Source organism: Raphanus sativus, chromosome 3 (genome assembly GCF_000801105.2).
Source record: "Raphanus sativus cultivar WK10039 chromosome 3, ASM80110v3, whole genome shotgun sequence".
NCBI lineage: Eukaryota > Viridiplantae > Streptophyta > Magnoliopsida > Brassicales > Brassicaceae > Raphanus > Raphanus sativus.
In genome coordinates, this window is record NC_079513.1 from 17,781,492 (window position 1) to 17,796,721 (window position 15,230).

Sequence of the window (15,230 nt, forward strand, 5' to 3'; positions counted from 1 at the left end):
ATATGCTTCGAAAAAGAATCCAAGCAGGAGGAAGAATTATCATCCAGAATGTTCCCAATATTCATTGAGGAAACCACAGAGAAGTTGTGCAGCATCAAGGAGAGGAACACACATACCCTGTCCCTGAAAAAAAAACAAGGCATATATTAGCACCTAGACAACTAGTTACAGATGGCGTTAGAAATGTTATATATATTAACGTTATGCATAGAAAAAGTATCAGAGAGTAGAATAACTAACCGGGCCAAAAGATTTTCTTCCCTTTTCAAAGAGAACAGAATTGCTGGCACTGCCCATTCTGTTTTATTAACTGATGGGCATCGCTGAACACAACTGTTTGCAGCATGTAAAATTTTGATGATACTGTTCTGGTCTTCAATATTTTGAAAACACAACAAAGTGTTTGAGAGTATCATCATGCACCGTTGTTGACATGGGTGACATTTTTCTGTCACCGAAGCATTCTGAGTGTCGAAATTAGAAGCTTCACTAGAATTTATGGAATCACGTAAATCCACGCTATTTCTATCAACCAAGTCAAGAGCCGGAGCAGGACTCTTGTCTTCATTCACGATCGGACCATCCAAAAAATCTACCTGAGGAAGATCCGGGGATATAAATGATTCTCTTGCCATCTTGTAATGACTTTCATCTTCTTGGTTTCTCCAACTCCAACAACTTCATAACATCTGTAGCAGCAATGTCGTCCAGAAATAGTGCTGCTGCAGCATGTTCTTTAGCAGTAGAGAGGCACGTAGTATTCCAAGCGACCTGTGTACTTCCAGCTTTATTGCCTTGAGTCTTGGCTGGGCAATTAAGCTGAAGAGTGCTCCGTATAACTGTCTTTTTCTCACAAGAAACCCTCTTTTCTTGGAAATTCTAGTGCAATTTGCAGAGGAGACACCTTGAATATCAAGGACCAAGGATTCTTTCTCTTCTAAAGGCTGCAATTTGCCCAGCTTCTCTCTCTGTACATTTGTCTTTGTATAATCAGATGACCGATGCTTACGGGACTCAACTACCTCTGGCATTCCTTTTCTTTTTCGAGAGTGCTCATTAACCACCTCATGATTATCTTTCTGAGATCCTTGGAGACAGTTTTCAGCCACCAAACAGAGATTTCCATTTTTCCTGGTATCGATTTTCTGGAACATATTGATTTTTGTAGGTTGGATATGCGCTTCATCTCTTGATGTTTCTGCTGAAGTGGTATCAGAGAAATGTTGTGCTCCCTGTGAGGTCAGTAACTGCCCATCAGAACAAGATGTTGCGCTGGAAATTTCTCCAGAAGTCTGCGATTCTCTAGAGCCTCCAGTAGGAGACTCCAATTGAGAAATAGTACCTGAGACAGACTCATGCACGCCTTGTCTGGATTTAGCAATTAACTGAGTAGAGAGCTTGCGAGCCTGCTCCTGAGAACCAGAGCTTGCTACCAACTGGCACCTTGCGTCAGAATGCTTTTCACCTTTAAGGTTTTTCTGGGACTGTAGCATCTGCCGTTTCATGCGTTTCTCCGCCTGCAAAGCAATATAATGAAGCATAAAAGATTAGTACAGAATTAAAATGATCTAAACAGATAAGTAAAAAAGCAATATTATGTTGTGACAGATCCATGTTACGATAGACGCCACTGTTTAAAGTCTAAAACAGATTAAATATTCTCACCTTCTACAGTCACATTCTATGTAGCTAACAACTTCAATAGACTATTGCCTAAGTGCTCGTACTCAGATAACTTCAACCAATTGACTGTTTCAGCTAAGTGAGAATGTTTGAGCTACATGCATAAACCTAGCGATATTCTCTTAGGAAGACAGAAGATGTAAACAGACAATTTGATTCATTTTTATTTACCATGTCAATCACAAACCATCCATCGTGTAACTAATGTCTGAAATCCGGAAACAAAGAAAGTATCCAATGTCAAAACATATACATGGTCTTCAGGTTCAGGCAAATTTTAAAAATTATGATGAGAAGAAAGTGTAGAGTAAGAAATTTATGGCATAAACAAACCTTTGGACGACCAGATGTACCTCCAACGCCTCTTGAAAGTCTATCCAGCAAATTCATGTGATTTGTAATACTACCGAACTCAAGTATTAACCGACCTATCTCTTTGGCCTGATATTCTCTTCGGAACCTTTCAAACTCAGCCACCTCCTTGGAGTGTTTTGCACATTTCCTCTGAACTTCACCTCTTTTTTCAAAAGCCTCATTTTGGCCTTTTCCAGGTCTCTGACTTTATGAGGAGAAACGGAGCAAGTCTCAGAGGATTTTGAGAGAGAGAAAGCTGATGCACCTGTTTTTTCAAACCCCCAGTCACTAATTGTAATTCTTGTAACTGCTGAGTCAGATCATCAGCACGAGATTTCCAGAAAATGGCTTCTTTCTTACTCATCTCAAGAAGCCTTACCTTCTCTTCCAGTTTTGCCGAGTTTTCAGCAAACTTTACTTTGCTACTAGCGCTCTGTAGTTCTGCTTCTTTCTTGAGCTCTTCATTTCTAGCTCTAATAGTCTCAAACTTCTTAGACAAAATCTTCTGCCAGCTTCATCTGTTCCTTAGCTTTTGCACTCTCCATATCTGCCCGTTTTCTCTCTTTCAGTGTCTTTTGTCTTTCAGACTCGAGCTGCTTTTTCACGGTCTCAATACTGGAGGTTAAAGCAAGTAAATCCGAACTAGTCTTCTTAGCTGTACTTCTTAAAACCACCAACTCAGAAAGATACTGATCAGCTTTCTTATTCTCCGATTCTGCTTTCTTCCGCTCTGACTCTGTCTTATGCCTCTCGCTTGCAAGAAGATTTTTAACCAGACTAATTTCCTTTTCCACCTCAGGAACGTGTGGCTTGATATCCTCATATTTCGCCAGCAGAGCCTTTGTCTTGTTCAATTCTTTACAAATCTGTTCCCTCTCTCCTCGGAATTATCAGCCCTTAATGTTTCTTTCTTAAGCAGGTTCTTCAGTTCACTGATCTCCTTCTCCACACTAGAAGACTGAATAAATTGTACTTGATCACTTTTTTTCTTGAAGGTCCGCTCCAATCTCTGTTGCAAAGAAAAAATCTCAGACTTCAACTCAAATATTTCTTTCTCCAAAGATGCTTTTGCCACTGAATCATTTTCCTTAGCTTGCCTTTTATCCGCCATCTCCGTAAGTTCTGTAAGAATCAGATTAGCTAATAAGCAGTCAACAATTAAAACACACAAAACACAAACAAAAGCTCTAAACCATATAGAGAACATAACACTAGTAGCTGCAAGTTAGATAACTCAGTTATAATCGCCAAAGGATCATCATTTGGGAAGGAACTAATACTACTCCGAATCAGAGACACGTGGCACTCATGTACCACAACAAAACTAATCAGCAGCATCAAGCTAACCTCTGCCACTTTCATCTAAAGTGCCGTTGAGAACAGTAACAACTTACTATTCTGGAGAATGGATGTCTCATCATTAGCAGCTCCCATGGCCTTCTGGAGAATCTGGATCGCTTCTTTACAAGCATCACGCCTCTTCTTCATGCCTAGGTACTTCTCTTGCCACTATAACACACTCCAAGTGGGTTTAGAAAAAGAAAAAAAAACATATTTTCCAAAAGAGAATCTACTATTTGAGTGAAGAAATGTACCGCGAGGCAGCAAGAGTTCCCTGAAGGCAACAACTCAGGTGGTGGAGCATTAGCAACCATTGTAGTGGGTGGGAGAGAGGGAACAGCTGCCGATTCTTGAACGAACTCTTCAAATAAGTGGGAGATTCATCATTCTAAGAGAATGTAATTGAAACCTAATTTGAGTGAGAGAAGAAAGACTGTAGCGTTTGTAGAATAAGGTAGAGACTAGAAATTGATGAGACACCAGAGCGTCAACACTTGGATCTCGGGCCGGGTCACTGTTGGTTTTATATCTTTGCTAGGCCCATCCAGTCTTTGGATTTAAGATCTGAGATGGTTTTCATTTTCTTCAGATTCTCTCTTACTGAATTTTATAAGAAATCCAAAATTATGGATTAGTCATTTGTATAAACTTTCTTAAATTCTAGTTTATTAAAAAAAAATTGGATTTTATCAAATAACATCTATCAAATATGATTTTATGGGGTTGGGATGATATTAGAGTGAAAGAAAAATGATTTGAAAAATAATACCTCATATGATGGTATTTTAGAACTTTTTAAAAATTAAAAAATTACTTCACATTTTTTAAAATAAAATAAAACTGATGGGAAAAATAAAAAAAACCTATTTGAAAAATTGATTTTTGAAAATTTTATATATTTTATATTATATAAAACAAGAAAAATATCAAACTATAAATAAAATCTTTATAACTTACTCAAATCTCATTTTTGGATTTAATCAAATTTTGAATTCTCTCGAATCTTTAATTCAATAAATTCCATTAAACTTATTTATCTAATTTCTTACAGGGTGGTGACTGGTGAGAGAATAAACCAAACAAAACTCAAAACAATTCGAACTACATGTAGGTTTTATATCTTAACCAGGTCCCTTTCAATAAATTTCTGTTATTTTAAAATTTTTCTAGAAGTGAAAGACCTCAATCCAAACCAAACAGACCAAATCCAAAACAATCCAAATTAAATCAACATATATATTCTAACTATTCAGTTTAAATTGATTTGGTTTAGTTTGTTTTAGTTTGATTTTAAAACAAACAAACCAAACAAATATATATATATATATAATTAATTAGATTGACTAAATATATTAGTAATATTAAATTTAAGATAGCCAATTATCTAAGCAAAATAACTAATTATAATCTTATATATTTTATTTAATAAAAGAACACAATTAACAATAAAATAAAGGAAATAGAAAACTGAAAATTTATTTACCTATATATTTAATAATTTAAAAATAATAATCTGAAATTATTAGATATTTGTATTTACATTTGATTTATGTTTAAATAAGAAATCGATAATCTATGTCAAGTGATGATTTGTTTGAACTTTTATAAATTATATTTTTTTAACTGAACTAGAGAAACTAAAATGTAAACTGATGGACATGAAAAAATACAAACCAATTTGAACTAAAATTGAACCAAACACAAATCAAAATAGATTAATCCAAACCAACCCAAAACCAAATGGATTTTGGTTGATTTGAGTTAAATTAAGTACATCAAACTCAAACTGTAACTAAATTTAGAGTGAAATATCTGCTCTTAGTTTATTTCAAATTTGCGTTATAAAGTTATTTTTTTAGGTTTGTTAAATATAAGAAAAAAAATATGAAAGATGAATGGTACATAGAGAAATAAAATAAGTTTATCATATTTATTACTCAATAGTATTTTGGTCAGATCTCTATACCCATCATGGACGAGACCCAAATAAGAAATGATGTGGCATACATTTGGCGGCCAAGTAACTAGTAAATTTTCTCAAAGACAATCATCTAGAGTTGATTGTTAGATCACATGAGGTGAAAGACGAAGGCTTTGAGTCAGTCACAATAACCAACTCATCACAAGATTCTCAGCTCCAAATTATTGTCAATAGATGGCCAATGACAGAGTGCATATTCATTTTAACACTCCAATATTAATTCTAAAGATTAAGTGTTTCAAAGCAGTCGATTATCAAAAATTGTTTACTTGGTGATAAAAATGAGAGAGAAGTTTTTTTTTCTTTTTAAGTTTCTGAGTGTTTTGGTTGTAAAATCAACTTTATAGGTAAACCGGAAACAATAGAAGATATTTCTTTTTTTACAAAAAAATAGATAATAACATTATTATACTCCTATGTTCCTAAATATAAGATGTTTAGGTAAAAACACACATATTAAGACAAAATCATTTTTTGTCTAGAAAACAGAGTTAAACTCCAAATTAATGGTATTCAACCAATTATAAAATAGATTGTTAAATATGATTAGTCACACAGTTTTTAATAAAGTAAAAATTACCTAGAAAAGTGAAAATATCTTATATATTGGAATACCAAAATTCTTTAAAACATCCTACATTTAGGAACGGAAGGAGTATTTAATAAATTGATGATTTAGTTACAAATTTAATAAGTTTAGTAAGACCTTAATCAGATGCATACCATTTTAAAATTAATAAAAAATTAATTAGTTTTAGATACAGTTGAAATTTGAGTTAGGTAGATATTTGCCTTTCACGTTGGTAAATATTTCCGACTGCTTTCACTATAAACACACACCAAAAACTATTAAGTAGGACGTGTAACATTGATTTACAAAGACAGTGATCCAAATGAACCTCAGACAAACATCTCAAAACTCATGAGGGATGATCAATAATTTAACTGTAGGGCAGATATCCTTTTAGTTTTGCATCTTTAGTACACTACTGCTCTCTTTTAGGGGCTTTTGTGGTGGGTAGTGTCCCAAACACTATGTCCCATAGCGACGATGTTATACCAAATCCCTTATCTTGAATCCTGAAGTGATGGTTCAAATGGTATTTCTGCAAACATCATTACAAAAGAAAAAAACATAAACTCTCAGTAAGGTCTGGATACAAAAGAAAAGAAAGATTTGGCCTTGATTTTACCTTGAGATTCTTGGTCACCGTTCTTGTTGGTTGTGCATGGTGAAGGTAGTAGTGAGTAATATCGTACATCACGTACCCAAGCATGCCGCCTCCAAACAAGGCAGGTGTGGTTGAAGGCGTTGCAAAAAGCTTCACAAGGTTCCAGAACTAGGAGGACACAAGATAAAAAGACGATTTATAGCTAAGGCTTGTATTTTGAGGTGGGGACAGTGTAGATGATGATGATGTTCAAAAAGATGCTTACGGGAAAGCATAAAACCGCTGTTGCAGCAGGAGGAAAGACGAGTCGAAGGTGGTCCATTGGGTGCTTGTGATGGCATCCGTGAAGAAGATAGTGCGCTGTGTTTCCCCTGAAATGGTTCCACAATAACATTAAGATGATTTATAGTTGACTACTAATGTATATGAAAGGTGAATAAAAAGAGTGTGTGTGTGAGACGAACCAGTAACTCTTGGTCTTGATGTGGAAAAGGAAGCGGTGAAGAGTGTATTCTATAAACGTCCAGATAAATATACCCAAGGCTATCAACGGGACGATTTCTGGAAGTGAAAGGCCCATGGTTACGGACATGGAGATGCACCAGACCGCAACTGGAAACCAAATAACAGGAACCACCCACCATCTTGTAAGGGTCAAGAACTGTTTTCCATTTCAAATATGTTGAGATCAGAGGCTTTGTTTTGACATCGCCAATTTTTGAAAGAATGTGTACGTATAAAAGAGACTTAAATACCTCCCAAAAGTTACTCTGGAAAAAACGAGGGCCTTCCTTTGTCACGATGGGTTGGTGAACCCATTCCTCGTAAGCTTCACCAAGATGACCAACCTGTTAACATCCACAGCAATGGCAAGAGGGATTAGTTAGCAAGGATGATTAGAGAGGAACCATTTAAATGCTTCGAAAAAGAGTATATATTTACCTGAAATACAAGAGGCTTATTAAGGTCCACAGTGAACCCTTGAGCAACCATTTTGCAAACCTTTTACTGACATGAAAACAAAAAAAGATATATTTTTAAAAGACTATCAAGAAAAAGACAAACATGAGCAATGAAACAAATGATGTCAGCTTCTTCAACAGGCCAAATATATCAAATGTACAAAAACTCTCTTCACTAGTCCTGAATATTATGCATCACTTCTATTGTTTAATGAGATAATTGAAACTTTACTGTTCCTGAATATGATATCAAAATTACGTATACAATTATACAACTGAGATAACTGGCCCCACAACAACCAAAAGAATATGAAAAAAGCATAGCACAAAAGCAAGTGTTAGTTGAAATACAAAAGCAATTAATCATTTAAATAAAAACGATACAAGTTGTGTTCCAGAAAAAAAAAACGATACAAGTTATATATATAATTATATACTAATCACTCCAATGGTGACCCCACCACCACCAAAAATACATAAGCAAGTATCAAATCAAGTCACACAGATGAACACATCAAGATAACAAAAACACACAGCTCACTAGCTTCCAGATTCCAAAACATGACTTAATGATTGTTTATCAAGGAAACAACTCTTTTTTAGCCTTGGCAAGAATCATACAATAACCACATCCCGACACATCTTCTTTCTAACAAACCAATGTCCAAAACAAATGCATATAATCAAGTTAAAAGACAGACACTTACGATGTATCTTGTCAGAATGATGAAGCAAAAAAAAAATTCCGATCTAAACACTTAAAACACCGAATCAAAATCAACGGGCCTAACTATTCAAGATTCCATGGAAATCTGAAAAATATATGAATCGAGGATGAAACAAAACAGGAAGGTGACTAACGAAGAGAAGAAACAAACCTATTCAATCAATGCCGGATCTCAACGACTCTTTGAGGAAAAACGACAGCCGTCGAGAACCGCTGGAGAATTTATACGCCTCCCTCTTTCTTTGTGTTTGTTGTTGGGGTTTGAATAGTTTATGATAAAGACAAGGTCGGTAATAAATCTTCTAGAGGGGGGGGCTATATCGAATCTGGACCGTTGGTTTTTGAGAAAGGCCTTGGATCTCGGGGAAGACTTTAAAAAGGCCAACGATTCGTTGAATTTTCAAAATATTAAAACCAACGGTTGTGCCAGGATGCTTAGAAAGATTAGCTGTCTGTTTTCCACACTTATAATGATGATTCCAAAAATTGTACGTTGGAAAAGAAACAATACTGGTTTTGATTTTTCTTTCCGAAATTCAAATCATTTACTGTATAAGAACTTAGCTAATAAGAAAACTAGTAATAGTCAACCATCTTTTTTTGGGTGGATCCACCAAAAGACTACTATTATGAGAATATTTGGACATACTAGACTCAAGTAATGTTGTTGAGCCTAACTTAATTCAAACTCCTTTTGTGAGGATATGTTTAGCCGGCAGACTAGACTGAATAGTATTCATAGGTGAGCTTTTTAGAAAAGATGCATATCTTCGTCATATATATTGACATTTAAATACTAGAATCATTGGTCATCATAGATGATGCGTTATCCTCTAAAGTTAATACTCCTATCGGCAACATGTCTTGTGTACACACATCTCTACGTACAAGTTAGCCAAAAAATTGAGTGATTCGATCGAGCCGTATGTTATATAATAATGGGAAAAAGAAAGAAAGTATTTCCCTGTTGTAAGTTGAGTCGTTTGTTATGCTGTTGAATGCATGTGTGGATACAGTAATTTGATTAATGTGGTTAACGTTACCTAAACCGCATCAGCAATTTCCCGTGGCAAAAGGAGCACTAAAGAAGTGGACACAACAGATGATCAATGTCTAGAACAAAAAACTCAGTTATACTTTGTCGAATGGATCCCGTACAATGTCAAGTCTAGAGACATTCCTCTTAAGGGTCTCTCAGTGGCATCCATTTCTGTTGGTAACTCGACTGGAAGAGATGTTTAGTCGGGTGAGAGAGCAGCAGTTCAGGAGAAAAGCTTTCTTGTATTAATGGTACACATGAGAAGGAATGGTATGAGATGGAGTTTATTGAAGCAGAGAGCAACATGAACGATTTTTGTGGTCGAGGATCAGAGTTACCAGGATGGTACAACGAATGAAGGGTTTATAGTTTGCCGTATTCCAATCTTAACGAGAGAACTGTTCCTTGTTTGTATTTATTGGTAGTCTCAACTACTAGCAGTACTTTAGTACATCTGATAAGCAGTCCATTACTCTCTGGTATATGGATTTCCAAAATCTTCTTTAGTTCTTCGTTACATTACATATTATCTTCTCAGACTTGATGGCTTCTTAAAGAAAGAGTCATGTGTGATGTGTGGATATGAAAACAGTAAGCTGTGGTATCAATAATCCAATAAGCTAAGTTTGAACGATTTTAATCAGGAAGCCAAAAGACAAAAAAAAGGGGTCTTCTCTGAACTTTTATTAAAGTCAATTCCAAAATGTGCAAAGGCTTAAAAATACAAGGACTTAGAGCAACATTAACGGTTTGGTTCTTAGTTTTGTCCTTAGAGTACTTTAATGTTATTTTTGGTGAGGGACAAAAACTAAGGACAATCTCATAATATTTGATTATTGGTAGGACTTTATAAAGTCCTTAGGAAAATTAAAAAATTTTTTAATTAAAAAGAAATAGATAATAAAGAGAAAAACATGAGAGATTACAAAGTTGAAAATTAAGAAAAAAAAATTACAAAAAAATAAAAAAGCAAAGAAACATTTTATTGAATTCAAATAAACTTAAACATTGTTGTGACTCGGTAGATGTCCAAAATTAGTCCATATATGTTTAACCAAATCTTCTTTTAATTGATAATGGCCTTGAGTATCTCGAACTTCTGCTCGACGACCCAGTGTAGTACGGAGGTTTGTAGTCCATTTGACTACAAAAGTGGGATCCACATCTTCTGGTTGTTGAAATTCTAAAGCGTGAAGGTAGGAACCTCGTTCATCTTCGACAATCATATTATGAAGTATAATATATGCTTTCATAATATTTCCTATTTTGTGTTTATCCCATAATTTAGATGGATTTCTAACAATCGCAAATCTAGATTGGAGGACTCCGAAGGCACGCTCAACATCCTTTCGCACGGATTCTTACTTGGTAGCAAATAAAGATTGTTTTTGACCTTGTGGGAGTCGGATAGATTGAATAAAAGAAGCCCATTTCGGATAAATACCATCGGCAAGAAAGTAAGCCAAACCGTATTCCCTTCCGTTGACATGGAAATTGACTTCTGGAGCGTTTCCGTTAATTATTTCATCAAAAACAGGTGATCGATCAAGAATATTAAGATCGTTCAAAGTACCTGGAGCTCCAAAAAACGCGTGCCATATCCAGAGATCTTGAGAAGCCACCGCCTCCAGCACAATTGTTGGTTTACTGTGTCCTCGTGAATACATTCCTTTCCAAGCGGCCGGACAATTCTTCAACTCCCAATGCATACAGTCGATGCTTCCAATCATACATGGAAAACCACGTTGTTCTCCAACATATAGTAATTTTTCCAGATCCTCGGGCGTTGGATGTCTTAGGTATTGATTGCCAAACAAGTGGATAATTCCGGCGGTAAATTGGAACAAACAATTTCTTGCAGTTGTTTCAGCTAGCCTGACATATTCGTCAACAATGTCAGCCCCAACACCATACGCCATTTGACGAATAGCTGCGGTACATTTTTGAAGGGGAGATAGGCTAGACCGTCCGGCAGCATCTTGTGTTTGTTGAAAGTACTCAAATTCTTGGGAGAGACTCTGAACAATTCGCAAGAACAATCTCTTGTTCATTCGAAACCGTCTCCGGAATATGTTGTGCGGGTAAGTGGGAGTCTCGCTAAAATAATCATTCCAAAAATTATTGTGACCTTCTTCTCGATTTCTCTCAATAAATATACGTTTTTTCGCTCTTTCGGTTCTGGAATGATATCTGGAAGTTCTAAGCAATCTTCAAACATAGAATCAAAAATCGATTCATCATCTTTGGGGTGATAATGATAATTGGAAGAAGATGCCATGAATGAAAAAAAAATGTTTTAAATTCTTAGAATAGAGAATTTGTTTTTAATATGAGAAGTAGAGAAGTTGTGCATTTTACGAGCATATGTTTCTCATATTTATAGGGTGAAGGAGTTGTATATTGTTTGTATTGTGACCCTTTTCCTTACATCTTGTGATTGTATTTTCTTTTCCTTACATCTTGTAACCCTTTTCCTTACATCTTGTGATTTTACACTTGAGTCACGAGACACATTGGGACATAAAAAGTCACGAGACACATTGGGATACAAACTCTAGCTCACTTGTGACCTTACACTTGAGTCACGAGACACATTGCAACATAAAAAGATACAAGAGTTTTAAAAATACATTAGATAAAGATGTCCCAATGTCACGAGACTCATTAGTCATTACATAATACATTAGATTTGAGTCACGAGACTCATTAGTCATTACAAGAGTTCCAATAGCAAGATAATACATAATACATAGAGTTTCAGTTGCTCATTAGTCATTACATAATACATTAGATAAAGATGAGGACGAGACCTATGAAAATCAACACCATTACCATAACAGCAACAAAGTAAGGAAAGCTAGAGTTTGATTTCTTAGCCAACTCACACACCATGTTCTCTAGTCTAAGAAGCTTCTGATCATTCTCAAAGTCAGGCAACAAGGTGAGAGAATCAACCTTCTCGGCTAACTGCAGTGTGTGTCTGTCCCTGGCTCTCATCTCTTCCATTACAGCGTCGTCCCACCACTTCCAAACGTGACACTCGCCATCATCAACATTGTCGCATGTGTAGTATCTGCGTCCAGGATCGGTTCTACTGTAAGACGTAGCTATCTGAGGTTGACTCCCACAATAGCAAGTCTGCGAAAAACCGAATTCTACTTCAGGCTGCGGAGGGTACACAAACTGACGGTTCTCGTACTCTAACTGGGCTTGGTCTTGCTGAATCAGAGCTTCTATTTCATTGTCGTCACTGTCGGAGCCATCCCCACCAAATGTAGCAGACTGGAAAGGTTGGCTGTAGCTGTAACGCCCCATGTGTAGAGTGTAACCTGAGCAAGTTAAAACGAGCAACAAAAGAAGTAAGTTAAACGAGGAAGCAAGTTAAACTTGCAACAAAAGAAGTAAGTTAACATTAAAAACGGCCAAGCAAGCTTTTAAAACGACCAAGTTAAACGAGCAAGCAAACTTATGATTAATTAAAAACATACAAACTTATGATTAATTAAAAACAACCAGGAAGTACATTAAAAACATAGACACCGATCTCATAAAAAGCATACAAACCAAACAACTTAATATCTAAAAATACTCCGCGAGGAGCTTCTCTTTGGCAACTTCTTCAGCCTCAGTGAGTGTGGTGGTTTTGGATTTCGCTATCAGACTATCTAAGATGGCAAACTTTGACAGTTTTTCTTTCTTCTCCAAATCTTCCTTCCTCATTTCCCAAACCGCAGTATAGTCAGCAACAGACTTCCCCTTACCAATTGCACTACGTCTTGCTTTTGCAGCCTTCACACCTTCAGGTCTTCTCTCTGCTTCCTCAACAGCCTTTACACGTTCACTTGTGGTTGAAGCTTCTGAATATGCCTTCCACTTTGAACTTCCAGAATCTTTAGTGGGGTTGAGGTTGCACCATTTCTGCTCATACCTCAACACGCACCACGCATGTTCAAGTGTGAATTTACAGTCCTGATCAGCGAAGTATATGTTGTGGGCCACCTTCAGAACATCATTCTCATGCTGACCACTAGTCATTCTTCGCTCCGCAGCCGCATAAGCACCACAAAACTTGTTGGTTTGATCATTTATTTTGTGCCACCTCTGCTTGTAATTCCGATGCGCGGAAGTGTCACCACCAGGTCCACCATTCAGAGCCTCGAAGAAACTATCCCCTACTCGTTTCCAGAATGTTCCCGACTTTTGGTAATTGCTGGTAATAGCGTTTTTTGAAGTGTTTAACCAGGCACTGATCAGCATCTCGTCCTCCACTGGGGTCCATTTATGTCTCTTTCCACGCTCCACGGGACTCTCTGTAGGTGGAATTGGAGCGTCGCTTTGTTGTGAACTGAACAGAGGGATCTGCGAAGATCCAGAATGATAACTCTCATAAGGAGAGTTGTCATGAAGAAAACTTCCTTCTTGACTTTGAAGAAGGCCCATATAACCAGAAGACTGGCTATACGGTGTCCTTGGATCCATAGCAGAGAGATGTGAAAACAGAATTAAGAAAAGAGGTGACTAAGTGAAAGCAGAGAAGAGAAAGAAGATGATGGTGATAAAATCGTTTAGGCAGGAGGGTTAAATAGGACTAATAAGGGAGAAGAGTGAGTTAAAGCAGAGAAGAGAGAAAGAAAAATAAAATTAAGACAATCATAATTACCTAACTACAAAAGTACAACTCAGTTAATACACATTACACAACCATAACATGACATATACCTACAAAGTTCATTAACTCTGCAACAACAACACTTCAAGTCTAAACGATTTTGTTCCAATCAAACTAGAGACAAATTTCAAGTTAAAGAGTTCAACTCCACACGCTTTCGTTGCAATCAAACTAGAGATTAACTACATAACTACATACCTACACGACTTATATACCAACTACATTACTTGGGAGCTGAATGTAAAGTTTATTACCTGGAGCTCTGAACGAAATGGTTGTATGTCTTATTGTAGATGATCCTCCCCTCACCAGCTTTGAAACCGGGTTCTAGATAATCCTCGCCTCACCTTACCTAATAACCTCAGAATCAAAAGAAACACATTTCAGTTTATAAAAACAAAACACGAACTAGTAAAAAATAAGGAGGATCGTCTCCATTCATATTGGTATCAGATTAAAAACTAAAAAACAGAACATGAACATGACTACAAAATGCTATCAGATTCGAGTAAAAGAAGCTATCAAATCGATTGAACCAGATAACAATAATACAAACGAGAGATGCAAATCGATTGAACCAGATACAAATAATACAAACGAGAGATGCAAATCGATTGAACCAGATAACAATAATACAAACGAGAGATGCAAATCGATTGAACCAGATACAAATAATACATGCAATTCCCACCGAGAGATGCAAATCGAAAACAATAACCAAATACATGCAAATCGATTGAATCAGATACGGATGAGGAACACCTACCTTTTAACCTTCGAATCGCAGAGAAGAGAGAGGAGAACCGCCGAGTGAACCGTCGATTTAACCGTCGAGTGACCGTCGAGAGAACCATCGAGAGATCCGTCGAGAGAACCGTCGAGAGAACCACCAAGAGATCCATAGTCGAGAGGAGATGCCTCCGGAGGAGATCCGTCGACAGGAGAAACGTCAGAGAAGAGATGAGCCGTTCACCCGATATCGCCTTTTCAATCGCCGCCTTGAGAAAGAAACAGACGAAGAAATGAAAGCGATGAAAATGTCGATCCGTTTTCGATACTCCACTCACGAAACAGCATCGACCACTACGGAGACGACACCTGGCAGCTAAGGACGTCGTCAAATGTATCTTAGCTTGGGACGTCCTTCGCATAACTCTGAATTAATCGCATTTTATTCATTTATTTTTGTCCAAATAAACCATTAGGACTTTCTTAAGAGTTACCGATAATAGTGCTCTTAATGACGTAATATAAGAAATAAGGGTATTTCAGTAAATTCACGAGTTCAGTTATAAGGGTTTG

At 36.6% G+C, this 15,230-nt stretch overlaps 3 protein-coding genes across 3 annotated transcripts; all 3 read right to left on the reverse strand.

Moving 5' to 3' along the window:
• Nucleotides 1–3,712, reverse strand: LOC130509581 (uncharacterized; the record flags this gene model as incomplete). Its single annotated transcript, XM_057005728.1, is given in 13 exon segments — nucleotides 1–123; nucleotides 241–383; nucleotides 385–449; nucleotides 452–662; nucleotides 664–866; nucleotides 869–1,517; nucleotides 2,017–2,189; nucleotides 2,192–2,281; nucleotides 2,284–2,536; nucleotides 2,538–2,917; nucleotides 2,920–3,159; nucleotides 3,432–3,546; nucleotides 3,633–3,712. Coding segments are annotated over 13 exon segments (2,705 nt in total), but the record flags the coding sequence as incomplete, so codon positions are not given.
• Nucleotides 3,713–6,188: 2,476 nt separating this feature from the next.
• Nucleotides 6,189–8,548, reverse strand: LOC108846044 (dihydroceramide fatty acyl 2-hydroxylase FAH1-like). The gene is made up of 7 exons (XM_018619250.2): nucleotides 8,372–8,548; nucleotides 7,474–7,539; nucleotides 7,287–7,379; nucleotides 6,996–7,192; nucleotides 6,797–6,902; nucleotides 6,553–6,699; nucleotides 6,189–6,465 (listed from the first exon to the last, which is right to left on the reverse strand). The coding sequence occupies exons 2-7, from the start codon at nucleotides 7,522–7,524 to the stop codon at nucleotides 6,346–6,348; spliced, it is 714 nt and encodes a 237-aa protein (XP_018474752.1). The 5' UTR covers nucleotides 7,525–7,539; nucleotides 8,372–8,548; the 3' UTR covers nucleotides 6,189–6,345.
• Nucleotides 8,549–12,838: 4,290 nt separating this feature from the next.
• Nucleotides 12,839–13,738, reverse strand: LOC108832599 (glutathione S-transferase T3-like). Its single transcript, XM_018606069.2, has one exon. It carries the CDS (start codon nucleotides 13,736–13,738, stop codon nucleotides 12,839–12,841), a length of 900 nt encoding a protein of 299 aa, XP_018461571.2.
• Between the last annotated feature and the right edge of the window lie 1,492 nt (nucleotides 13,739–15,230).